Raw genomic sequence first — 25,603 nt, 5'->3', positions numbered from 1 at the left:
AATTTCAAGTTGCTTGACTTTACTATCACTGAACTGAACTTTGAGATTGTTGACTTTATGGCATTTGCATAACAAATATTTTAGTCTGTGACAAAGTGTTTAATGCTTTGATTTTGTAAAAGTACAAAAAACAAGAATGTGTCCATAGTAAATGGATGCCCCATCCGCACTATCATTTTCTTTGTTCAATGGACTGTGAAAATGGGGGAAAATCTCTAATTTTAAATTAATAGAAAGATCATATCATAAGAAACATGTGTACTAAGTTTCAAGTTGATTGGACTTCAACTTCATCAAAAACTACCTCCACCAAAAACTTTAAGCTGAAGTGGGAGAAACGGACGGATGAATGAACAGACGGACGGACGAACAAAAGAATGGACGCACAGACCAGAAAACATAATGCCTATAAATGGGGCATAAAAAAAATGCTTTATTTAATTTTATGGCAGATAAAGTTGGTGAATAATAAATGAAAAAGAAACAAGAATTATGTGTCAAAAGAACATCATGTTTGCTTGCATTTTCATTTTCCTTTTTAAGTGAACTGTGAATTTTGTGTCAAAACCATAATTTGGCATATATTTTAAAAGTTTACATCATAATGAACATGTGTATTATGTTTAAAGTTGATGCGACTTCAACTTTATGGTAATTTAACTTCACCAAATTTTTTTAACCTGATACAGGCCAGACAAATGAACAGGATTTCGAACCTACATACCACAAAATATATAGCCCAACTACTATTAAGGATTGGAGAATAAAAACATCTACTCTACACTAGCTAACATATCCAAAATACATTTCTCACATCAAAATTGTTGAATTTTGAAGTATACTTGAAAAACTAAACATACAATGACTTGTCTGTTTTTAAGTCAAAGTGTATTATTCAATAAACATGGATGTTAGACACTTACAGCCCTCTTCAAGTGTGGGATGTTCCATTATAACTGCAGGGAAGTCAACTTGGGATGGTAGATCTGAAGGTGAATCTAATCCACCTGCCTGCTTTGGGGTTGGGTTTGCTGTAATATACAAAATGGTAACAATTGACAAAGTAGTTCATCAAATTGAAATTAATAAGTTTATTTTATTCATCTACGAATCAAGAGTTAATGTTTTGTGCTGTATTCAGTTGGTGGAATCTGAGATGGGTGTCACATGTGGAGCAGAATCAATTCCCCCTTCAGGAGCCCCTGAGTTTTTGGTGGGGTTCGTGTTGCTCAGACTTTAGTTTTCTATGTTGTGTTTTGTATACTGTTTGTCTTTTGGTCTTTTTCATCTCTTGCCACAGAGGTGTGTTTATTTTTGATTTATGAGTTTAAATGTCCATCCGGTACCTTTAGCTCCTCTTTTAGATTATATATACTGTGGATTTATTTATATTAGTGGGTATCAATTTTCGCGGATTGAGGAAAACTTGCATTTTCGGGGGTATTTGATTTCATGGTTTTACTAATCTCTGCATACACATCCTGTAGAAAATGTAGTTGAACATTTGGATTCTTGGTTCGTCAGTATCCACGAAAATCACAAAAATTGGTATCCAACGATTAATAATGAATCAGCAGCACTAAAAGTAATAAATCTATCAAAATACATACTAAGAATATTGACAATCAATAGGAAAGAATTCTCAAGACTACTATAATATAGATATATATGTGTGAAAATCTGTTCCTGTACCAAGTGAAATTATAGTGCAATGTGCAGTGGCAAAAGCTTTTATATATTTTTTCTGTGAAGTTTAACTCAGGAATTAGGTTCTTATTCAATAAATGGGAAACTTATTATTTTCTTGACTTACTTGGGCGACCACCCACAGTTTTTCCTGCATGAACTGGTGTTGGATTGTCTGGTCTGATTGGTGCTGGTGACCCTTGACCTGCTGCATGTGCAGGGGTTGGGTTACCTGGGCGAATTCCTCCTCTAGAGGGCACTGTCTCTGGGTAAACTACAAAGTCATGTTTGAACATTTTACAGGGATATTCTGTTTAACAGAATTTTCAGGTAAAGTTGAAATTGGAATGGTTTTAAATTTTTGAGCAGTTACCGGTATACATTTTTTTCTGTAGAAATACTCTGTAGTTGTCATTCATAATAATATGTATATACTGCATTTATAAAATCTTCAATTTGGTATTTTTAAAAGACAAAAGAATAAGCTATATATATATATAGATTATAGAATAATAAAATAAAGCATTTAAAGAAAACTGAGCAACAAAATGTATTAAGCTGTTATATTTTGCTAAAACGTGAACCTTTAAAGTGAAAATGCATCTAAAATAAACTATACGGTATAAAGAATGTACCTGAATATGACATTGGGGTACCAGGACCTGGTTTATGTGTGAGGGTCTCTCCTGGGGATGCACTTGATCGATCACTCTGACCTGACTTCACAGCTTCTAGTGCTAAAAACCAAAATAATATGTGTGTGCAACAAACACCAATGCAACCTATACCTTAATAGATGTATAAAAAAATGACACACAGAGTGCAAACTGCTAAGGTATAAATATATTTGCATGTGAATTTTCTGTGAAATAAAGAATTATAAACCCTAATTGCCTTTCTTTTTAACAGATGTTTTACAAAACAAATATCTTTGGCAGTTCTTACATTAACTCCTTATGAAGGATAATCAGTACAAATAAATTCTACTTAGAATGAAAATAGGACAATTTATAAAGAAATGACAATCATCTCCAAATGATGTAATTTTTAAATATTCGCAGAAATGTGTGAGAATTGAAGATTGTTTGATATCATCTCGACTAATTCAATTTCAATATGATAATAAATGACGTCTTCACAAGCTAAAAAGGTTAATACTAATTAAACCTCTTCAGTATCCATGAAATATTTCCATAGGATGGCGATGAAACTTACATCTAACAGGATGAGCACTGGTAGCTGGGCTGACTTGGTCTTTATTACTATGACTAGAGGAGTTTAAGTACTTACACCTAGCAGGATGAGCAATGGTAGCTGGACTGACTTGGTCTTTATTACTATGACTAGAGGAGTTTAAGTACTTACACCTAGTAGGATGAGCACTGGTAGCTGGACTGACTTGGTCTTTATTACTATGACTAGAGGAGTTTAAGTACTTACACCTAGTAGGATGAGCACTGGTAGCTGGACTGACTTGGTCTTTATTACTATGACTAGAGGAGTTTAAGTACTTACACCTAGTAGGATGAGCACTGGTAGCTGGACTGACTTGGTCTTTATTACTATGACTAGAGGAGTTTAAGTACTTACACCTAGTAGGATGAGCACTGGTAGCTGGACTGACTTGGTCTTTATTACTATGACTAGAGGAGTTTAAGTACTTACACCTAGTAGGATGAGCACTGGTAGCTGGGCTGACTTGGTCTTTATTACTATGACTAAAGGAGTTTACTAAGTACTTACACCTAGCAGAATGAGCACTGGTAGCTGGGCTGACTTGGTCTTTATTACTATGACTAGAGGAGTTTAAGTACTTACACCTAGTAGGATGAGCACTGGTAGCTGGACTGACTTGGTCTTTATTATTATGACTAGAGGAGTTTACTAAGTACTTACACCTAGCAGGATGAGCACTGTTAGCTGGGCTGACTTGGTCTTTATTACTATGACTAAAGGAGTTTCCCCTGACAGCCTGGGTTCCATCTTTCCTTGGATCTTCTGACAGTTGTTGTAAAATCTCATCAACATCTTTAGCCTGAAATAAAGAGTGTATATAATAAGAATTATAAAATGGAAGGATTTGGTCAAATGCACTCTTACATGGTCTGGAATAACAATCCAATTAAAACACATTGTACTAAATAACTTTTACTTTAAATATTTAAATAGAGGTAAGTAATAATTTATTATAGGAAAAGATATTCAAAAATTCACTTGGCCTTCCTAGCTAGGAAATTATACAGACTTGATACACGTGGCCTTGAACTATATCTGTAACAAATCATACTGGAAAATTAGGTCCACACACAATAAAAATTGAAATAAGATGTCATAATTCAAAATGTCATAAACTAACAATTTGTCTTAAACCTAAGAGTTTAAATCCAAGTACAAGTATTTCCATCGGAATTCTATAAAGAACGTGATTTTAATTGTGATGGTCACAAAACATTTTTTTTAAGTACAAGATTGATTGTTGTTGTTTTTGGGCTGTTTCATAGTGGTCAGTTTTTAAAGGTGGAAAAAGCTTGATGCCTGGAGAAAACAAGATGTCACCTGTGACAATAAGAAAGCCTTTCCAAATTCACTGTCAAAATAGACTGGTATTTTCTTATTTCTGAGAGCATTTCTTCCTTCCTGCTCCTCTGCCAGTTCTCTTTGGTCTCTCTCCCAATCTGCCTTGGTCCTTTTTGGGGTCGGTGTTGGTGGAGGACTCGGAGCAGGAGGAGTCATTGCCTTTTCATATATATCTTTAACAACCTCTGCAACAAACAAAAAACATATTACATAGATAAACTAAATCTGATTAATAATTCTTAAAACAAATTGGTATAAATGTAAATAGAGATGTAGAAATAGCTTTTGTCATTATGTTCAGTTTCAAATGCTAGTCAATTTACAGCCGTTTATACTGTAATTTTGATTTATTCTGATTTTTAATATGCTTTAACTCTACAAATCCTTGATTTAAGGTATTCTAAATTCCAACTATATCTGTTTAAATAAAAGGGTGAGAAGTCTATCATATGAAGTATTGCCAATTAATAGTACTGCTTAGTGTCCTTCCCTATGCCTATATCACCCTGCTTAGTCACTCTGTAATTCTCGTATCACAGCTTTGAGACGACAGCAGGCATTATCAAGAGACGTTATCAAGCAAATGTAAAACTGTCTTGTGGAGGGGGGAAAAGACCAGTAACTATAATCTGGATATTATGTAATATCAGCTGCTTTCACTCGCTTAAAAGATTTACATTGTGGCTGATATTTTATGATATCAATTTGTAGAAAACCAGATAATCTATACTTGTCAGTTGGTTTCAAATACCACTTTTTGCGCAGATTTTGAAGAAGTAGTGAATTCCAAACCTAATCTATTTATGTGACTTACATAAGTCAGAATTGAGTATTTATCTTGGTTGTTAAATAAATTACAAGTCAGCTTACAACCCACCAGAGATAAATATAAATTGAATACCTGGACCTTTTGCTAACTATAACCCTTTCATACTTTGTTAACATTCTATTTCATAAGCTTAAGAAATATTTTGTTTATTCTTTCAAAAATTCAATTTACCTGGTGGAAATTGTGGATTGGTAGCTGAGTGGAGACCCATTTCCTGTAAATCAGCAGCGTGGATTTTCTCCTCATCAGTTCGAGGATCTACTGGCTGCATAAATTCTGATGTTTTGTTTCTATTAATAACATACTCAGCATAATCCTTTAATCCAGCCTGTAATCTGTAATTCAAGACATTCAAATTAGTTTAAATTATCAAAAAACTGCAGCTTTCATAATTGAAATTGAAAATTTCCTCATTACTGTCGTAATTTATTTTAGGGAGTAACAGTTCTCATGATTGAGTGAAAATTGGTTTTTTGTGGATTTGCAAAATCCTGCATATAAGACTATAGAAAATTTAAACTTTGTCGAAAAATTTGAACTGATGGTTTACCTTTACCTACAAAATCGAAAAGGTATATATACTTATCAAATAATAATAAATCCTCAGTAACTAACTTCAGTATATTTTTATGGATATTTTTGTATTTTTGTATTTTAGTTGAGAATTGGTGAATTTTTTTTTATATAATTGTTGAAGGCTGTACAGTGACCTATAGTTATTAATTTCTGTGTCATTTGGTCTCTTGTTGAGAGCTGTCTCAGTGGCAATCATATTACATCGTTTTATTTTTGTATTAAGCAATTCCACATGAATTTTCTTGAAAAAATTTGAGTGTGAGCCTTTGCTACAAACTGACTCGATATATAAGAAAATACTGAGACATATGTTTATCAGATGTTCTATTAAACTAATGCTCTATACATGTATTAATGAGTTCCTCAATATTTATGACTCATACCCGGTAGTTAATTCTAAATTTCACCATTTACAATATTTGGGCTATAATTTTTTTTTATTACAAACTGATCTGTAAGCTGTGCTATACCGTGTTATTCTGTGTTATTTAAGTACTTACTGATCTCTAAGCTGATTAGACACAGGTTTATACTGTATTATTTGTCTAAGTTCTAACTTGTTGGGACATTTAAGAATTGGTATCCTAGCTGCTTGTTTAGATACAGTTCCAACATTTAATCCTTGACCAAGAGTTGTTCCATATTTAGGTCCAGGAGTTTTGAATTCTTTAGGAGGAAGTGTTGTAAGATCTCTGCTCCTAATACCTTGAGGAATAATAGATTCCTGGTCATACTTTTTAAACCAGACATCTGACAGACCACCCACGTATGGTTTTAGAATTGTAATTCCTTGAACTCCAGGATAATCTGGTAAATCATCACGTAAAACAGCTGTGGCTTGACTTTGTTCAGCATTGTTTATATATTCTGCCACGTCCTGGTATCGCATCAGTTCAGTGCCACTTCCGTCAGCGTGACATATGAAAAAGCGAGGAGCATGTTCTTTAAAAGAAGCCATTCTCTTGTCCGCTCGACTTTCATCCTGACTGGTATCCGACAAGTCATCTTCATTGGCAGTCATTACAGCATAGTCCCCATTAGATTTGACATTAAACACATTACCTTCAAGGTCAACACTTTCAATAACAATGTCTGCATTATGACGTAACACATATTGTAAATCTCTCTCTGGTAACATTTGTTCTGTGATTTTGTTTGGTCGTGGGTAATAAGTTACAGTTCCCTCGGTATCTACTTCTAACCGACCACTGTCGTAATGATGAAGCATGTAATAGCCATCTGGAAACACATTGATTGTTGTACCATTACCAAATATGGTCAGATTTTCACTGGTGACACTGTTAAATTCTACTGTGGCATAGGCTGGACACTCGACCTTTACAAACTTGATGGTCTGGACTTCTATTTCCTTTTCTTCACCTGTGTATAGAGAAACATAAAATCAGCATCATCTTGCAAGAGTTTCTTAATTCAAGAAATAATGAATAGCTGACTAAACAGTATTGGTTTTGCTCATTGTTAAAGGCCATGCAGTGAACTATAGTCGTTAACTTCTAAATCCTTTAGTCCTTGGTGGAGATTTGTCTCATTGGTAATCAATCCATATCTTATTTTTATTAAGAGTACTGTTTTATACATTTTGAAAAGAATATTATAGACCCATAAGCCAAAAGTTGACATGCAAATGATCTTTAACTAACTCAAGGTATCAACAAATGTTATGTTTTTACCTTCATAAGATTCCTCTCCACTGCGAGTTATCTGATTTTCTCTGTAATATGTTGTAATACGGGTACCATCAGCATGCTCCACTATAGTGGTGCCATCTGGATAACTAATTGTCATCACATGATCATCTCTTGTTGCCATGGTCTACAAACAAGGGAGATAAAATAAAATACTTGATTTACTCCTGTTAAAATTTTACTAGCATCAGCAATGAATTTTACATCTGTTTCACTAAAACATCACAATAAGAAAATGACTGGAACAAAATAAAAAAAATTCACAGCATTTTTACATGAAATAACCAAATAAGTATCAAACTGTATAAAACATATAACAAACAATTCTGTAGTTAACTATAATTAATTTTGTTTAGTTCAAACAGAGTAGATTTTCTTTTCATTTGCAATCAATCGTACAATTATTGATACTAACTTGATTAGTTTCTGGATCCGTTGCCACACAGATCATGACAGGTTTTAAGTCTTCCGTCTCCACATTTTCTTTATATTGTATTTTCTCTCCACTAGGATATGTTGTGGTCCACACACCTTTCTTCTCCTGTTCTGGTGGTTCCTCTTCAGCTTTCTCCGGGACAGGTTTTCCTCCCTTAGCTGGTTTTCCTGCTGCTGCAAAAATATACAAATATGGTTTGTCTTATAGAATTCTTAAAGAGTTAAATAAATAGACAATAATTTTAAACCTTAATTTTTAGATTGCAATTAATTTGCATACAAGTTATAGTTTTGTGTAATTTTGATTGGCAATATATAAATCTAAAGATGATAAGCAATATCCAATTGTTACTTTCAAAAGCATTGTTCTTTTTGTCCTATTTTTTATACCTTCATAATGATAGTAGCCTTATTGTTTTAACATTTTGGTGTTGGGCAGACATAGCACCTTGTATTTACCATCTTTGGCAACCAACTTTAAACAAGTTTATTTATGCATTCCCTATAGCATGCATTTCCATTAATTATTGAAGTCTATGTAGCAACCTTCAGTTGCTTGTTCTAACTTCATATATCTATAAACATATAACATAACTGATGTAAAATATTATGATTTCATTCCATGACCAATACCAGATCTCAATACTTAACCTGTAATTAATAGAAAATTTGAAAATAGTTAGTTCACAGTTTAGGATGGATTTAAAAACATGGGAAGGATGGGAAAATTAATCAAGTTTGTTTAAAATCAATAAACTTTAATGTCAGAATATATTGGTCGCATGAATGAAAATTCTTATACTAAGGTGAAATGAACTGACTTTAAAAAAAAACAGAGCAAGTTTATTGTAAAACAAAAATACCAAGGCAATACAATAAAGTTTCAAAATATATTCTGACATAACCGTTTCTTAAATGGTTACAAGAGATGTAAAACAAAGATTCCCTATATTTTTCAATTTAAAAAAAACATAAGGACAAATTATTTACACTTGTACCACACAAATTACATTTATATCAAAAAATAAAACACTGTTTCCTTAAAAAATGTATATTTTATTATTAAGTACTCAAGCTGATAAGCAACAACAAAATAAATTTAACAAAATGAAGCACACATTTCAATTCAGTCATTAAATAAAAGATTAAGGAAGTAAACAAGGGGGAATAACTCAAAATACATGCATTTGTTGTTATACATACCACTGCCAGGGATACTTTCTATTTCACCTGACGCTGTTTTGAAAAAGATTTATTCTTTGCATTCAAAATTCAAAACTATGATGTGAAAAGTAGTGAATATCAATAAACTGAATGTTATTGTAAGTACTGTTTATTTGATTCAGTGTAAGTGAACTGGTTGCATTTTTTGACAAACTATGAATCTAAAATTGATTAAATTTTATTACTAGTAATTTAATCATTACATTTTAATATCTGCATATCAAAATGTAGCAAGTACACATTCATTCAGTTCATAGATAATACACAGAAATCTGTTTTATTGACAAAATAAATTATATTTTAAGCAAAATACACAAAAATTAAAATTAAGTTAATATGTATTATTAAAAGCTGATTTTAACAATTAAAACCATATCTCTTTAAGGCAAACAAACTTCTGTGAATAAATTTGTTAAAAAAATCCACAGCTTTTTAATGCATACATGCACAGTGCTTTTGTGTCTTATCATTCAAAAATTATAAACACTGTTAATTTTGATTTTGATAATAAATCAGCAAAATAAAAAATCATCATACATTTCATAAAGCCTGACTGCTTGTGAATGATGAAAATTAGTTTCATCTGAAAGAATAAATATAACAACAATGTAAAATCTCTCCACATTATAGCAAAATAAATAAACAGTCAGCCTTTATGGTTAGTATCATAATTTGTTAAGACCAATACAAACTTTTCTTTGTTGGTGTTTCAGCTCTCTCTGGCTGGCTCATGGCACTGCCAGCACGCCTTGGAGTAGGACTAGGGCTACGGACAGGAAGTGGCCAGTGACCTGTGTGGACACTTATAGTACCATCAGCATACAAGACCTTAAATGATAAAAGGAAATTAAATTTAAACTTTTTTTATATGAAACATCAAGTTTTAATTCCATTCATTATTATTCAGAACAAACTTGTGTAATTTGAGGGCTGTACTGATTGTAAATATCTAAATTTTGTAGAAAATATTTTTTTATTGTTAAAAGTCAACCAAATACATTTTTTCACAACACAACTGTTAGACTTGTATGTGTTATTTACAAAGTTTTCTTACAGGCTTATATCACATGTACTTAGTACAATATAGTCCAGGTTTTTAATAACAGAACATTTACATCTTAATAGGTCATCAATCCCAGATTTGAAAGTTTTATCTATACATTTAGTCTTGCATGCAAATTGCTACTTCCATTAAACTTCAAACATAATTATAAGAAGATTTGGTGTGAGTGCCAATGAGACAACTATCCATCCAAGTCACAATTTGTAAAAGTAAACCATTAAAGGCCAAAGTCTTCAACACAGAGCCTTGGCTCACATCAAACAGCAAGCTGTAAAGGGCCCCAAAAATGACCAGACAAGTGTAATACTATTTAAACGGGAAATATTATTTACCTAAACATAATTATTTTGTATTTCTACTCACTTCCACATTGCCATCCACCATGTTTTTAATGACCGTGCCCTCAGATGTAATAATTCTGGACACTTCAGACTGGATATATTTCTTCCTTGGAGCCTCACACTCCTGCTCACATCGTGTCTTGAATGGATAACTCTGTTTAACCAGTAACCTTCTGTCATCCTCAGTCATTGGTTTCATTCCTGGTGAAATAGATAATATTTACATTATAATAAACCATGGAAGACTTTAGCAAATGAAAATAATGTTTTGGATGTGAAAATTTTGTGATTTTGTAGTATATATACTACAAAATCACAAAATTTTCACATATATATATATATATATAGAGCGTTATTTAAAAAAATTCAATGTGAATAGCCCATATAAAAAATACTTTTTGAAGTTTTGACATGTTTTGATAAAGACCATAGAAAACGTAAAAACATTTTGTCAAATGAAAGGATTTGAATTTTCGTTATGTAAGTAATGTCTTTTTGCTTCTTTTCATTTTTCTTTTCCATATTTAACAATATTGACTATTTTTAACCCCAGAGATCTACTAACCTACAGAACTTTCCAATATATATTTAACATTCAGACCATCAGGGCATGTAACATACAACTGTTGGAAGGGTTGTACAATTGGTTTTTCTTCATCTTTTTTCTCTTCATCAATCTTTTCTCCTTCATCTGGTGCCTTCAAAAACAACAAGTTTATCAATAATTTGCAAAAGATTTTGGTAAAATCATTTAAAGTCAATACAATTTTGAAAATGTCACTTAATGTATATTTCATGAAGATGATTTTTGTTCATTTTACGATACTGGTGTCAATTTGCTTTAAAAAGTAGCCCTGCTCATATTAATAAGATTCTGAGACAGGAAAAAAAAAAACAAAAAAAAAACACAACTGTCTAACCTGGGTAAATATGCCTATGTATTGATTTGCAGTATTTTTCACAAGCAAAACAAAACCATAAATAATTGTATGAAGACACACTTCCAAATGATTATAATATTTCTATCATCCTTCATAAAGTTCAATACAGAAAAGGATAATTTGTTGACTTACTGGAACCTGAGGTGGTGGTTCAGGTGTTGATCCTTTCTTATCTCCCTTCTTACTCTTTGCTGGTGATGGAGGTGGGGCAGGACTGGGTGTGGTTGGTGGTGCTACATAATCTTTTGGCTCATACTTTTTAGCTGCAATAAAATAAATGTTCTTATATAATAGCTTGAAGCGAAAGACTTTTCTTTATAATATCAGATATGTATTATGTTATATATAAATATGAAAGGATATAAGATTGAACTGCACACACACAAATACTTATACATACATTAAACACAAACCAGAGAATGTGTTACATATTCTTTTACAATACTTTGACTTTATGGGATGGGGTTTTCTCATTGTTGAAGTTGTAAAGGTAACCTATATTTGCTTAAATCCAAATCAAACCCGAGTTGGTGAATAGTTGTCACATATGCAACCATACGACATTAACCTATTTTATTTTCAATTTTTTTTTGTATAATTTCAAAAGCAATAAAATATTTTACTAATTATCTTTACAATACAGAAATGATTGTTCCATACCTTCTTCACAAGTTCCACTTTCTCCAAACTGACTGAGTGACATGGTCATGCCGTCCATCAATTGTGCTGTTATAGAACCAAAAGCACTGACTGCTGTCTTTTTATCTTCTGATTTAACAGACATGTTTGTCTTCACGCCTACACTCTCTGTATCTTTTACAGATTTATCTGCAGTAAAAAATAATATTATTGAACTATGAATGTACACATCTGATATTTATTGAACTATGAATGTACACATTTGATATTTATTTTGTCTATTCTAATTTTTCAAAAAACAAGGGAGATAACCAAAAACAATTAATACAAAAGTAAATGGTCTCAAATCACTGGTATCACTGTTTCTTTTAGAAATTTAAAATGAAATCGTAATTGTTCAAAAATATATTGTCGTAAATAAACTAGTTATCTATAAAATTCAAGTGCATTATTTTTAGAGAAAAAATTCTGTTATTCATATATTCAAATTGCTGTAACCTTATTTAAGTTTTGGAAATCCTTCAAATAGTTATAAAACAAGTATGTTTGTGAATGATACTAAATTTTATTTTTAGTCCATACCAAATACAAAAGAAGCTGAGTTCGACCAATATTGATGAGAATCTTACAACATGGTGTAACAAAATTCTTCTTTGGAAACTGTTTGCTAAAAAAAGTTAAAAGATAAATCTTACCATCTTTTTCAGATTTTTCATATTCTGATTTTTCTTTTTCATCTTTCTTTGAATCAGTATCATCTTCATCCTCACTTCCATTAGAGTTTTCTTTTGGGTCAAGAATGTGAACAGAGAAAATATGTCCATCTTTTAATACTGTCGCTTTCACACAAGATGTTCCTGTAGAAATAAGTCAAAACACTATACCTCATTCGTTTTTATTATTATTTCTCTGTTTTAAGTTAAAAATATAAAAGTAAGATAAAAGACGAATACCAAAATATAAACTTAAACAAAAAACTATAATGGAACTATTATTTTCTTTAAAAATGTAAGTATCCTTAATATTTGTAAAATTTGGCCAAAAATTAGCTTGTGTCCTATTTTCTCATCAGTTTCACAAAAAATCTTACAATTAAGATTGATGGTAAGTATACTGAATTGTTCAAGACTTACGATCAATCTTAATTGTAAGTTTTTTTGTGAAACCAACTCCTGAGAATTACAGTACATTTTCATAAAAAAACCTGTTGATTCAGCTTTTCTTTCCTTTGACAATTGCTTTTTTCTTGAAATATTGGAAAGAATGTAAAAAGAAATTAATGTGTTATTTAAAAAAATTATGATCAAGGACATTCAAAGACAAATGTGAAAATAATTTGCAATTTCTTTAAATCAATTAAGGTAAATTGTTTACAATCATCTGGATTCACATGATGAGAAAAATGTTACATTGGCGATACATACCTTGAACAAAATCTGTTCTTTCTGTTCTAATTTGTCCTCCATCAGATGGAAATAGAGTTGTTGTAATACCAGATACATGTATCAGTTTGTTACCAACATCGTAACCAGTAAACTGAAATGAAAAAAATAATATTAATGTTTATACTATATATCCAAAAACACACCCGACTTGTCTTTTTACAAAATAAATTTTATTATGCCTTTTCCATCTTTCTATATCTATATGGATTATAAAAAGATCTTTTTTTTGGTGTAACAAATTTAAGATATTATTTAAATATTTATATATTTGTACTGATCCAAAATAACTCAATGGTTTTGCTGTAATTTGAACCAATTAGCTCGTCTAACTATTCTGGACAACCAAAATCTCTCTTGATGTAAAAGAACATGGTATTTTACACTTACAGGCCAGAATTCCTCCTGCACTGGTGTAGACGGCTGCACAAACTCTACTGGTTCCTGTTTATCCTGGGAACCTTTAGATTTGGCACTTCCTCTGGATCCTGGTCTCTTTTTGTCTTTGTCATCACCCTAAAATATGCAATAAATAGGTTTAAGCTTTCAGTAGCCACTTCGGTTCAGTTTTGTCAAAATAGGCTAAGAAATCGCAAATGAGCTATTCAATTGCAAGTGATTTTTTTTACCACATTAAATATGTATTCATGTGAACTTCAATAGACAGTCTGTATGGTAACCTGGATGGTTAATTAGATTGTCTAGACTAAAATACACATGGAATGATGATTTTGACAGCTAGTGCCCCTTCAAAACACATAAACTTGAGAAGAAATTAAAAATTCTTCAAAATGAATAATTTTTCATTTCTTTTTTATCATGATATTAAACATTATAAAAAAGAAGATGTGGTATGATTGCCAATGAGACAACTATCCACAAAAGACCAAAATGACAGACATTAACAACTATAGGTCACCGTACGGCCTTCAACAATGAGCAAAGCCCATACCACATAGTCAGCTATAAAAGGCCCTGATAAGACAATGTAAAACAATTCAAACGAGAAAACTAACGGCCTTATTTATATAAAAAAAATGAACGAATAACAAATATGTAACACATAAACAAACGACTACCACTGAATTACAGGCTCTTATAACTAATAAGATACTGACCTTTTTGCCAGGAGATTTAGATCTTTTAGCACTCTTTGCTCTTTCTTTGTCATCTTCCTCTGCCTTTATTCTGTCCTGCTCCTCTTTCCAAGCTTTCAATGAATTATTTCTAACAAAGATATTACTATTGGCAGATGAAGACCTTTCTTGGCTGCTTGATCTGGATTTTGGACTCTTGGATCTACCTATAATATAAAAAGGTAAATAATGAAGTTTTATGAAAAGCGTTTTTCATTTTTATATCAAATCCCTATCAAACACCTTTAGCAGATAAATCATCCATCATCAGAAACCTTGTCATGGCCTGAGGGGTTGTCTTTGATTTTATTTTTACATATTGGTCCTTTAAGAAAATTGTAATTCATGGCAGGTTTTTTTACGGTTCTCAGGGATCTCCATGGCCTGTTTAACGATGGCGCCCCGCCATCGTTCAAATGTCTTGCGCCATCGTCAAATGACTCGCTCCATCGTTAAATTATCTTGCGCCATCGTTAAATTGTCTTCCGCCATCGTTCAAAACTTCATCATTTTTTGTAGCCCGACGCCATTTTTTTTATCATTTATAATCAAATGCATGTAATTGCATAACCCTCAGGCTTTTTGTGTTATAATCCAACACAGTTCTAACGCCTGAGGGATATCCGGATTAAGATCGCTAATCACTTGTACCTGAGCTTGTACAGGTAGATCAACAAACCAGACAGGAGAATACTATCTGAGGATAGACGATCCATTTGTCGAATTAATCAACTAAGTTTCAGCAAATGATTATGATAATTTGGATTAAATAAATGAATTAATAATCCAGTTACAAAGAAAACAGTTTAACAAGTCGAACACGTGCTTTATTTTGACTTACGCAATCAGCATCCCCCTTTTTTAAGAAGTACAAAATAAGACGCAAAACAGTAAATATTATTTCATCACAAATAACTCGAGTACTGCTGTAACAATAATTTAAAATGACTTTAAAAGTTTAAAAGTAAAAACTTATAAATATTTCCTGTAAACTGGTAAAGAAATATCGTATCGTAATTCCGAATTCATTTCGTATATTACAATCAAATTGATACATCCGCGTTTCCGGTTTCTATTCAGACTCGAAAGATGCATGTTGCACAGCATCAATTTGTCAGATAAAGTCATTAAAAACCTTTTCATTTGCTTTACAAATCTCTTTAACCTTTTACATAACCCGTACGAATCGTTTTGTTGTTGCTGCAAATCAGCCATACCGGTAATGGGTTCTGAATTTGACAGTGTCCATGAAAAATAAGCTTCCACATCATATGATTTTTGACCCCCATAACAATTACCAAAAATACAAGAGATCTACATGGGGACCTTCATGACAGCTTTTGGTCATTCTCGACTAAGGGGGGACCATGAAGACTTGGTATTTGAATGGTTAAAAACGGCAATAAATGAACATATTGACACTTCTAATTCTATAATGAAAATTCAAATAAATATAATTTCAATAAGCAATGAATTAGCATGTTCACCATTCCTTGTATGGAGGGATAAAATACTTCCGATCGCGCTACACTGTACAGCGTATACACGGTTTGTAATAGTGAAAGTTCCTCCATGGTTCAATTTTCATCCATGGAGATCCCTGGGTTCTGTTAAACACATCTACCTACTTGTCTAGAATTGTGGCTGTTAAGAGCTTGATATATTGTATTATAGCACTTATATATTATTTTTATGACCTCTAGATGAGCTTTTTTTTATGTCATTGGATTGCTGTATCATCTATTTGTGCCCTTCATCTTATAATATTGTCATAGTTCTATAATTATTTATTTCTAAAATCTTGCTAATTTATACACTTTTATACTTTAACATAAATTGCAGTGCTAGATATAAGAACATGTGGTATGAATGACAGTGAGACAACTCTCCATCCCAGTCACGATTTGTAAAAGTAAACCATTATAGGTCAAAGTAGGGTCTTCAACACTGAGTCTTGGCTCACACAAAACAGCAAACTACCATGTGTCAACTTACTGGGTGATTTTCCTGGTGATTTCCCTCTCTTTGCGGCTTTAGCTTCTGCCTTGGCTGCTTCCTCTTCATCGTTCCTCATTTTATCCAGTTCCTGTGACAGAAGACCAGCCTGGTATTTAGCCTCCTCTTCCTTGGTCCAGTCGGCTATTGATTCTTCTACATATTCCTTGTAATTTCTTTGAAAAATCAAAAGGTAATTAGCATGCACATTCTTAATATTGTAAAAATGTATCTAAGTTTCTTGTTTTACCACTTAAACCAAGAACAAAAAACATATCAAACAATATTCTATTTGTGCTAATTTAAATTTATCAATGAATGCAATGCATTGTAAAAATAACAGCAACACTTTATCCAATAATTAATTAATGTACATTGTTTGATATTGTAAAAAAAAATGTACATTAAAACACAATGCCAACCTTAATCCTAGATTGCTGTGGAGTTCTGTATGCCAGTCCACATGGTTCTGAAGTTCAAAGGAGTGTGGATTGTGTAGAACAACCATCATAGAGTGGTCTCTCTTGTTATAGTAGGTGTCCACAAATGGTAAATAGTAAATGGCTTCTTTTAGGATCTAGATATAACAAAGACAGTAACAATAAGTATAAATTCAGGAGTTGTGGTATCATTGTGACAACTATAAAACAAAAGTCCAAATATTGTAGATTTATGTCACTGCATGGACTTCCACAATGAACAAAATCAATACTGTAAAGTCAGCTATAAAAGGCAACCATTGCAAAACAGAATGTGCATACTTTTTATCTATTAGATTTTATATGCTCAAAGTGAGTTAATAACAGAATGAAACTTTAATTTTGTTTTAAATTTAAAATGTGGAAATTTTTTAATCCCTAAAACATGTACCAGTTGCTTGCAAAATGATAAAAAAAAGTGAAATTATAAATTTTACTTTTTACTTTAAAACCTTAACTTTTTCAGAGAGTTTATTATGAGATTTGACTTTATGACCTCTAACCTGAAGTAGAGTTGGTTTCTCGTAATGTTCAGCAAAACACCACTGATCCAGTTTACGTTTCTGTGCATCAACAATTTCATGCATACTTTCTTCTGGACTTTTATATGGTTCTGGTTCAATGACTTCCTCTGTTTCCATTTCTACATGTCTGACTGGTTTACCAGTGTCATCTTTCTCAAAGTGAACAACTGTAAAACAGAAAGACACATTAATCACAAAACAGCTGTAGACATGGAAAATATAAAACAAAGTGAACAACTACAAAACAGAAAGGCAAATTAATTACAAAACAGTTCTAGATATGACAAACATAAAAATTATGAAAAATGGTAATATTTGACTACTGTAAATTCAGAAATTATTGCGATTTCTTTTATTATTAGGAAAAATGTGACATAGTTATGATAGCAATTGTTAAAAACTCCCATTTTTTTATTTTTTTATATGATTTTTCTCAAAATCGCAAAAAATAAAATAGCATTTAAGATGTAAAATTACAAAATGGCAATAATAAATTAAAGCAATAATTTCTGAATTTGCACATTCATTGATTGTACATACATGTATTCATTATTGTTCAACTTAGTTACTGAAGCAAGCTTAAATATTTAACTTTTTTACTTTATGATTTCCTTTCCATCTACATTTACTAGGACATATACAGCTTATCAATTTATTTCTCTCTAGAAAGCTGAGATATCCAGGATTGTTGAAGCATTTTGACTCAACTTCCATTTAAATGTCAGCTGCCTGTTATCAGAGTACATTATTCACTTTTCTGGTGAATTGGACCTTTAAGATGACACAGAAAGTCCCATGCTACTATTTCTATTTACTAAATTACTACTAGATCTACTCCTGTCAATTGTATTTTCGATAAGAAAGGACTGAAAAGTCCATCCCTTACTATCATGTTTGTAAAAAAATTAATAAAGGCCTTAACACTAGTCATTTTTGGGGACTTTTATAGCTTGCTGTTCGGTGTGAGCCAAGGATCTGTGTTGAAGACCGTACTCTGATCTATAATTGTTAACTTTTTCAAATTGTGACTTGGATGGATAGTTGTCTCATTGGCACTCATACCATATATTCCTATATCTATCTACAAATTCCTATTTTATTGTTATCAGGGTTGATCACTCACCTGAATTACTCCTGGACCTCCTCTTTTCTGGAGTACTGGACCTTGATGATGGTCTAAGAATTCCCTTCTTACTACTTGCTAGACTGCCACTATCAGATGACCCAGGACGTGATCTATCATTCTGTATGGCTACATCACTCTTTCTGTGGACCAATCCCATCTCCTCTAATGGTGTAGGGGAGGCGGCTCCTACAAAATTGTTCAAATTTAACTTACAAACTATTTCAACAATCAATCAATTCCTTTTTTTCTGTGTAAATATATTCTTATTCAACATGTTGTCTTCTGAAACATGAAATTATCTATGTGCTAAAATTTTATTATTTCATTCTTATTTGATGCCTTTTGAAGGATCAATTCTTTGCAGACAGCTAATTCATTTCTAATTGAACCATATAGCAGTTAAACAACACTATATACATTCCTAAAACAGTTTTAAGTAAACCATCTCACTATTTAAAAAAATACAGTTCTTTTACAATATAAAAAATCTTGGGCAAATATTTCTAAATTCAAGAAAATAAAAATTTGTATATATCAACTGAAAATTTCCTCTATAAAGTGTTAAAATCATTTATGATCAATAACTAGTATTAAATTAGCTTAAAAACAGAGAAAAAAAGACATTCATGGGTAAAGAATTATATTTCAAAAGGTATATGTGAACTGATATATTTATTTAAAGCAATAAGAAACTGATTTATTGAAAGACAATTAAAAATATATATAAACAAGAATGTGTCCTCAGTACACGAATGCCCCACTCGCACTATCATTTTCTATGTTCATTGGACCGTGAAATTGGAGTAATATCTCTAATTTGGCATTAAAATTAGAAAGATCATATCATAGGGAACATGTGTACCAAGTTTGAAGTCGATTGGACTTCAACTTCATCAAAAACTACCTTGACCAAAAACTTTAACCTGAAGCGGGACAGACGGACGAACGGACGGACAGACGGACGGACGGACGAACGGACGGACAGACGGACGGACGGACGAACGGACGCACAGACCAGAAAACATAATGCCCCTCTACTATCGTAGGTGGGGCATAAAAATCTTAAAATCAAAACAGAAGCCTTAAAAATCTACACTGGACTATACAGGGTGACTTTGGGAGCCTAAATACAAATGGATCAGGCTAAATAATATCTCTACTAGAACTATAATAAATTTGGTTCAAATAGGAATAACTAATGTTCTTTTTTAACAAGATATCAATCTGACATTAGTATTTAGTCAAACTGGTTGTTGTATGTTTCTGCTTCAATCTCTTATCAAAAATGTAAAGAAAATGATGAAAAATAATTTAAACAAAGAAAAAAGTAAAATAACAAAAATATCAAACTCAGACTAAGGAAAAACTCAAACGTAAAGTTTCGGAATCATTGTTTGTCAAAATTATTTTCCTTTATGTTAGGAATATTGGAATCATAAAGAAGTTAATTTTGAAAAAAATATTATTATCATTGTCAGGAAATTGTACTAACTTATCATTTTATGTAGCACTAATAGGATACAGTAAATTAGTACTTTTCTAGCATTTAGACTATTAATCAATTCATTTTTATATCGTTAAATTCAAATATAGCATCTAGAAACCTATGCTAAAACAGAAAAACTGTAAAATATAATCTATCTAATGTCATTCATAACTATAAAAAGCAGCAGCAAGAATGAATACAATCTGTTGATATAGAAACAGAATCTGCATTGTATGATATCGTCTTCTCATAATCCTGAAAATACTAAAAAATAGCAAAACACACGATACTACATGTATAAAATAAAAGCAAGAGACTACATGTAACATGCCAGTAGGGACTAATGTTACATAAGCAAATCACGACGCATTTACGTTTAGGTTTCTTCTTTGACCTTGAAGGTCGTTTTTTGGTATCTGCATGCTGGCGAGGAGGTGGTGGTACTGGTGACACAATAGGTGTAACATCAGAAGATGTGCCAGATATGGAGTAATCAATTAAATCAGAATCTATTCCTGTGTAAAAAATATCAATAATAATCAGTAATCTACAATATTCTTCACTTCTGCAATGGCAACCCAATCATCAAGTAATTTAATCTGTGCAACACTGGATTATTAGAACTTCATTAAATGTGCAGATTGCACAGAAAACTACCTCTAGTCCTTAAAAAAGGTACATAAACCAAAACAAAACCACCTTTACAGGTTTAATACATAAAGAAAATTCCCTCATTTGAGGAACTTTATATGAGCTAAATAACATGTGTGTATATCGTTCTATGCATAAGCTGTCTTTCTCCTACTGTTCTATTTCAGTAAGAGTATCAGTTTTGGTTCAAATTCATAAAAATGTGAGACTTGGGTTTAAAATCTTAAAATCTTGAAATTTATGTTTTTCTCCCATGGTCATTAGCATCAAGCTTTCTGAAAATAACTGATCCATGTCTTTGACATTACATATAACTGAAGCAATAAATTAAAATAAAAAAAATCAAATTTGTCTATATTATTATTGCAGGTAAAAAAAATATCTAATGTGAATTCAACAAACACAAACCATTTATGGATCATATAAATCTGCTAATTATTCTAATGAATAATTTAAAAAAAATAATAAAGAGTTGTAATTTAAAAAAAGTCTAACATGTGAAGAAAAAAAAATGAAATAAAATAAAAGCTTACAAAATTATATAAATGTAAGCCAATGTAATAAGAAAAAAGCTTGGTGTGCACAGGAAAAGGTAGAGAGTTAGAAAGACCACTGTAATAAATTATAAATATATTTATCATGCATTTGATTGAAGGATCTATTTCATGGTACAATGTATTATTACTGGTTTGATTTTGATGCTTTTTAAATAGATTGTCAAAATATAATTTGAAAATTAAGTTGTGAATTCTAAATTTATTAAATATCAGTTTGCTGGTAACATTTTTAACAAAACAATGGTTTTTTTTCACTTGTACAAAACTACCAAAAAAATCTTATTGGTATTTAACTAAATAAAATTAATAATCTTGTTTCTGAACGTATTTTCTTCAATATTGAAAACTGGTATTTTTAATAAAGAAATGTGAAGAGAAATTGCAAAAAGTGCCTTTAAAAATGTGTATATAGTTATTTTCTAATAATCTTAAAATAAGCCATGAAAATGATCCAATGAGATATGTTATTTTGTGATAAGCATGACAGTCAACTAAAACCATGAAGTCTTGATAGTTCTATTAATGTTACGTCCAAATATTTCTGTCCACTTGGTTCATTTTATTCTATTATAAATCAATTTAAACTACTTCTATATGAAATCAAACATTTATGAAAATCTCAATGACTTATATCTATTTACAAATGACTGGATTCAAGGTCAACTGAAAATGGGGAATACAATTGTTGTAGGTCTTTAGTTTGACAGAAAAAGAAAATTTGGATTCATTGGCAAATTTATCATATTTTTTGTTTTTTTACAAGTACTTGTAGTAAAAGAATTTAAAACAATGTCTCAACAGTAGTATGTCTACTTTAAATTTTAAAATGGATAACCATTTATATCTAAAAATTACCAATGTAAAAATCTTAAATAAAGTAATGGTTGCCAACAATCATTTCTTAAAAAATCTGATCAAAATCTTCAAAATTTATACCAGTACAAATGTATATACATTTCAAATTCCTGTTTTATATGTTTTCTTTTTTATTGTCTTAGGTAGCAATACACAGTTAGGAACAAAACTTAAAATTGACACTCATAATTTTTAAACATCCTCTTTCCCCTCCTGTCTAACAAAGAAGGCTTTATATGTGTGTTATGCATGTATATACTTATAGAAAGAGAATCTTCCATAGATTTCATTTCTAATGGTCATAAGGGTGAAATATAATCCCTCTTGGGTGTAACCATAGCAACAATCTGCATTTCTTGGATACAAAATATAGCAAAAAAGGGGGGTGAACATGTCACAAAAGTCTCCAAAATTTGGTCTAAAGGAAAATTTCAATCAATTACAGTGATACCTTTCCTGAATCCATAGGTTTATATCTATCAAGTGGTCCAAAAAAAATCATATGCTTATCTGCTCGTTTTTCCATAAAATTGAATTGAAAAGATTGAGCGCAAAATCTTTGTTGATAAACACTACAATAATTTATGGACCTATGAACGGTACGGATAGGAAAATAAGGACTGTCAATCATATAAATGGCCTATAAAACATGTTAAAAATAATCAAAATGTTCATATAAACCCACTAAGAAGGCTATATTATTCTTCAATTATCTAAAAATCAATTTTATTGTACAAAAACTTTCATATTTAAAAAATTCACAGGGGCCATAATGCGAAACTAAACTTCTAACTGTGTATTGCTACCTTAAGGATTAACAATTTTTTTCCCAATTCCACTTTAAATGGATTTCTGTTTTCTACTAGCTAAAACGAGCAAATTGGCCTGCTAGTTTTGAAAATCGGTTAAGAAATAAATATTTTATGAAGGTTAGCAGTTGACACTGAAATGCAACAAAAAAGTGATTTTATGAAACATGCCATGTCAAAGTGCATTTTCTCCTTTTTTTGTCAAATTTCTATAACTATACCTTCTAAGCCTGTCTTTTCTAGTTTAAAAACTTAAATTAACCTTAACAGTAGACAAATTATACAGGTTAAAGCTATTTTAAAGCTCTATAATGTCAATTTTGTTGTGTATTACCATACCAAAGCCTTGGTTAAAATTTAGTAAATACTGAATTCATTTATAACAGCGGGAAAAAAATTAGGCTTAATTCATGCTAAATTGTGACTTTATACTTGCTAAAATAATAAATTTGATTTAGTCGCATGAAAAAATATAAAGCGTTCCCTTCTAAGGTTTCTACATAACGCGCAATCTTCTTTTCCAAGGGGTAGCCAATAAAGTATCAATTTATGACGGAACCAAGTCTTTGTGTCAAAATGTCTATATTGGTTGCTAAGGACAATAAACAACAAAACTAACATATATTGTCATTCTAAAGGTTGTTTCTCCCTCAGAATTGTATCTTTAACCTAATTATCAATAGATTTGTGGTATGATTTGTCTTAAAAAAAGCAATTCTTTGCTTTGCCAAATGCCATAAGGTAGCAATACACAGTTAGGAAAAAAACTTAAAATTGACACTCATAATTTTTAAACATCCTCTTTCCCCTCCTGTCTAACAAAGAAGGCTTTATATGTGTGTTATGCATGTATATACTTATAGAAAGAGAATCTTCCATAGATTTCATTTCTAATGGTCATAAGGGTGAAATATAATCCCTCTTGGGTGTAACCATAGCAACAATCTGCATTTCTTGGATACAAAATATAGCAAAAAAGGGGGGTGAACATGTCACAAAAGTCTCCAAAATTTGGTCTAAAGGAAAATTTCAATCAATTACAGTGATACCTTTCCTGAATCCATAGGTTTATATCTATCAAGTGGTCCAAAAAAAATCATATGCTTATCTGCTCGTTTTTCCATAAAATTGAATTGAAAAGATCGAGCGCAAAATCTTTGTTGATAAACACTACAATAATTTATGGACCTATGAACGGTACGGATAGGAAAATACGGACTGTCAATCATATAAATGGCCTATAAAACATGTTAAAAATAATCAAAATGTTCATATAAACCCACTAAGAAGGCTATATTATTCTTCAATTATCTAAAAATCAATTTTATTGTACAAAAACTTTCATATTTAAAAAATTCACAGGGGCCATAATGCGAAACTAAACTTCTAACTGTGTATTGCTACCTTAAGGATTAACAATTTTTTTCCCAATTCCACTTTAAATGGATTTCTGTTTTCTACTAGCTAAAACGAGCAAATTGGCCTGCTAGTTTTGAAAATCGGTTCAGAAATAAATATTTTATGAAGGTTAGCAGTTGACACTGAAATGCAACAAAAAAGTGATTTTATGAAACATGCCATGTCAAAGTGCATTTTCTCCTTTTTTTGTCAAATTTCTATAACTATACCTTCTAAGCCTGTCTTTTCTAGTTTAAAAACTTAAATTAACCTTAACAGTAGACAAATTATACAGGTTAAAGCTATTTTAAAGCTCTATAATGTCAATTTTGTTGTGTATTACCATACCAAAGCCTTGGTTAAAATTTAGTAAATACTGAATTCATTTATAACAGCGGGAAAAAAATTAGGCTTAATTCATGCTAAATTGTGACTTTATACTTGCTAAAATAATAAATTTGATTTAGTCGCATGAAAAAATATAAAGCGTTCCCTTCTAAGGTTTCTACATAACGCGCAATCTTCTTTTCCAAGGGGTAGCCAATAAAGTATCAATTTATGACGGAACCAAGTCTTTGTGTCAAAATGTCTATATTGGTTGCTAAGGACAATAAACAACAAAACTAACATATATTGTCATTCTAAAGGTTGTTTCTCCCTCAGCATTGTATCTATAACCTAATTATCAATAGATTTGTGGTATGATTTGTCTTAAAAAAAGCAATTCTTTGCTTTGCCAAATGCCATAAGGTAGCAATACACAGTTAGGAAAAAAACTTAAAATTGACACTCATAATTTTTAAACATCCTCTTTCCCCTCCTGTCTAACAAAGAAGGCTTTATATGTGTGTTATGCATGTATATACTTATAGAAAGAGAATCTTCCATAGATTTCATTTCTAATGGTCATAAGGGTGAAATATAATCCCTCTTGGGTGTAACCATAGCAACAATCTGCATTTCTTGGATACAAAATATAGCAAAAAAGGGGGGTGAACATGTCACAAAAGTCTCCAAAATTTGGTCTAAAGGAAAATTTCAATCAATTACAGTGAAACCTTTCCTGAATCCATAGGTTTATATCTATCAAGTGGTCCAAAAAAAATCATATGCTTATCTGCTCGTTTT

General features: G+C 31.3%; 1 protein-coding gene across 10 annotated transcripts in view; it reads right to left on the bottom strand.

Annotated features, from left to right (window-relative positions):
- The window catches only part of LOC143047992 (sperm-associated antigen 17-like), a 43,037-nt gene that overhangs the window by 3,724 nt on the left and 13,710 nt on the right, over positions 1-25,603 (bottom strand). For 6 of the 10 annotated variants that reach the window (XM_076221386.1, XM_076221388.1, XM_076221390.1 and 3 more), the window contains 24 exons: positions 20,580-20,720; positions 18,717-18,905; positions 17,573-17,760; positions 17,013-17,167; positions 16,591-16,766; positions 14,578-14,762; positions 13,850-13,975; positions 13,442-13,553; positions 12,713-12,874; positions 12,039-12,206; positions 11,511-11,641; positions 11,003-11,135; positions 10,460-10,638; positions 9,726-9,861; positions 9,013-9,045; positions 7,790-7,983; positions 7,360-7,501; positions 6,169-7,048; positions 5,264-5,427; positions 4,243-4,448; positions 3,583-3,721; positions 2,322-2,423; positions 1,814-1,960; positions 924-1,031 (listed from right to left, as the gene is read on the bottom strand). In XM_076221386.1, coding sequence (XP_076077501.1) covers positions 924-1,031; positions 1,814-1,960; positions 2,322-2,423; positions 3,583-3,721; positions 4,243-4,448; positions 5,264-5,427; positions 6,169-7,048; positions 7,360-7,501; positions 7,790-7,983; positions 9,013-9,045; positions 9,726-9,861; positions 10,460-10,638; positions 11,003-11,135; positions 11,511-11,641; positions 12,039-12,206; positions 12,713-12,874; positions 13,442-13,553; positions 13,850-13,975; positions 14,578-14,762; positions 16,591-16,766; positions 17,013-17,167; positions 17,573-17,760; positions 18,717-18,905; positions 20,580-20,720 — 4,296 coding nt within the window. The remainder of the gene's footprint in view (positions 1-923; positions 1,032-1,813; positions 1,961-2,321; positions 2,424-3,582; positions 3,722-4,242; positions 4,449-5,263; positions 5,428-6,168; positions 7,049-7,359; positions 7,502-7,789; positions 7,984-9,012; positions 9,046-9,725; positions 9,862-10,459; positions 10,639-11,002; positions 11,136-11,510; positions 11,642-12,038; positions 12,207-12,712; positions 12,875-13,441; positions 13,554-13,849; positions 13,976-14,577; positions 14,763-16,590; positions 16,767-17,012; positions 17,168-17,572; positions 17,761-18,716; positions 18,906-20,579; positions 20,721-25,603) is intronic. The other 4 variants (XM_076221394.1, XM_076221396.1, XM_076221395.1 and 1 more) reach the window with 3 other exon arrangements.

This window comes from Mytilus galloprovincialis, chromosome 10, assembly GCF_965363235.1.
Source record: "Mytilus galloprovincialis chromosome 10, xbMytGall1.hap1.1, whole genome shotgun sequence".
NCBI classification, from domain to species: domain Eukaryota; kingdom Metazoa; phylum Mollusca; class Bivalvia; order Mytilida; family Mytilidae; genus Mytilus; species Mytilus galloprovincialis.
Note: the sequence above shows the minus strand (reverse complement) of the source record. Positions and strands in the feature narration are given on the sequence as shown.